Here is a 1,850-nt window from a genome sequence, read left to right on the forward strand (position 1 = left end):
CAACAGGGGCTCTGTGGAGGTGTCCGTGAGGGAGAAGGAGGAGGGGTAGGGAGGCGAGAGGCGTGAGGGGGCCGGGTGGAGATCTTGGGGACTGTGTGGAATGGCGGTGAGGGCGGGATCCACATGGAACATCCCAGGATGCCGCTTGGCCAGGCCAAAGGACGGAGAGATGCAGGAAGAGAGGGTCGTGAGGGGGTGTCTGCCCAGAGAGGTTCAGTCTGAGAGGGGTAGGACTGTGGGGGCGGTGTGGGGTGGGGGCGCAGTGCGGGACAGGTATGCATGGTGTCCAGGTACGCAGTGTGCAGGATAGAGGGGTTGGGGTCCGGAGAAGAAGGACTCCATCAGTTGAGCCATACTCCTCATTACTCGGCCCAGCTCTGTCACCTCCTTCCCCAGAGAACTCACCTGGGAACAAACAAGAGCATACAGCACATCTCTCAGTCATCCATATTCATTTGGGCTCAGTAAAATCAAATGATGCATTTTGGGTCAGACATTTTAGCTCTACCACTGAGCACATTCCTTCTAATGGATTTAACAAGGGTGGAAACTCCTTCCAGCCAATGCTTAAACCATGACAGGCAGTGTTAAAGTGCACACTTTGGGAGAAGGGTGGAAAATCTGCATGTAGCCTTAATCTGCCACCCTCAGTGAAACTGCCATTCAACCATTCCGGGTCATCAATATTAATTTGGTCATTTCCAGCCAGCAATTTTGGGTTGCTATTCTGGCCTAGCATGATGATGCTGGTCTAATTGGTCATTAAAATGATGGCTTGGAGGTGATTAGTCCTATCCAGCCAGTAGTGGTCCTATAGAGAGAGGGCACAGCAAGGGCACCATGCCAGCAGGCCAGCTGGTTCTGTCACTCAAAGCATACATAGGTATTCATCCTGCTAGACACCCCACTAACAAAACCAGACACAGATCAACACGCATGCAGTCACCACATGTTCAACAGGGGATCATGCTACGCACAGATATGCTACGCACAGATATGCTACGCACAGATATGCTACGCACAGATATGCTACGCACAGATAAAATAAGAGACAAGCGTTGGAACTTTGCCCATATGAAACTTGACACATCAGGACCAGATACTGAATGTAAATACATCTACACAGGCTAAGCCGGTGCAAACATCGAGAACTGACTGATGACCGTGACATACTGACACTAGACGGCACAAACTAACTTAGCCATATGGTCAAGTCAACACTTAGCCATATGGTCAAGTCAACACTTAGCCATAAGGCCATGTCAACTCTTAGCCATATAGTCATGTCAACTCTTAGCTATAAGGTCATGTCAACTCTTAGCCATAAGGTCATGTCAACTCTTAGCCATAAGGTCATGTCAACTCTTAGCCATAAGGTCATGTCAACTCTTGTACATCACCAGTTACCTAATCCAAACCTCTGGTGTACTTTAAGAGACAAATCTAATCACCCGCTCCTTTCTCTCTCCCTCTCTCTCTTTCTCTCTCTCTCTCTCTCTCTCTCCCTCTCTCTCTCCCTCTCTCTCTCTTTCTCTCCCTCTCTCTCTCTCTCCATCTCTCCCCTCTCTCTGTCTGTCTCTTTCCCCCCTGTCTCTCTTTCTCTCTCTCTCCCCGTCTCTCTCTCTCCCTCTCTCACCGTCTTTCTCGAGCCATCTCCCTCTCTCTGTGATATACGTTTTCTGTGGAAACATTTTTTTTAAAGAGCTGAGTGAAGCAAGACAGTCCAATCCGCTACGTTGTCAAAACAATTTCAGCCCTGTCACCTCAGAGAGAGAGAGAGAGAGAGAGAGAGAGAGAGAGAGAGAGAGAGAGAGAGAGAGAGATCTTTAAACACAAATCTGGGGTCAGAT

At 49.1% G+C, this 1,850-nt stretch overlaps 1 protein-coding gene across 1 annotated transcript in view; it reads right to left on the minus strand.

Moving 5' to 3' along the window:
* Window positions 1-213: 213 nt before the first annotated feature.
* The window catches only part of LOC112265810 (potassium voltage-gated channel subfamily H member 8-like), a 45,295-nt gene continuing 43,658 nt past the window's right edge, over window positions 214-1,850 (minus strand). Inside the window, exon 13 of the mRNA XM_042295034.1 lies at window positions 214-405. Within this exon, the coding sequence (XP_042150968.1) occupies window positions 214-405 (192 nt within the window). The remainder of the gene's footprint in view (window positions 406-1,850) is intronic.

Source organism: Oncorhynchus tshawytscha, linkage group LG13 (assembly GCF_018296145.1).
Source record: "Oncorhynchus tshawytscha isolate Ot180627B linkage group LG13, Otsh_v2.0, whole genome shotgun sequence".
Lineage (NCBI taxonomy): Eukaryota > Metazoa > Chordata > Actinopteri > Salmoniformes > Salmonidae > Oncorhynchus > Oncorhynchus tshawytscha.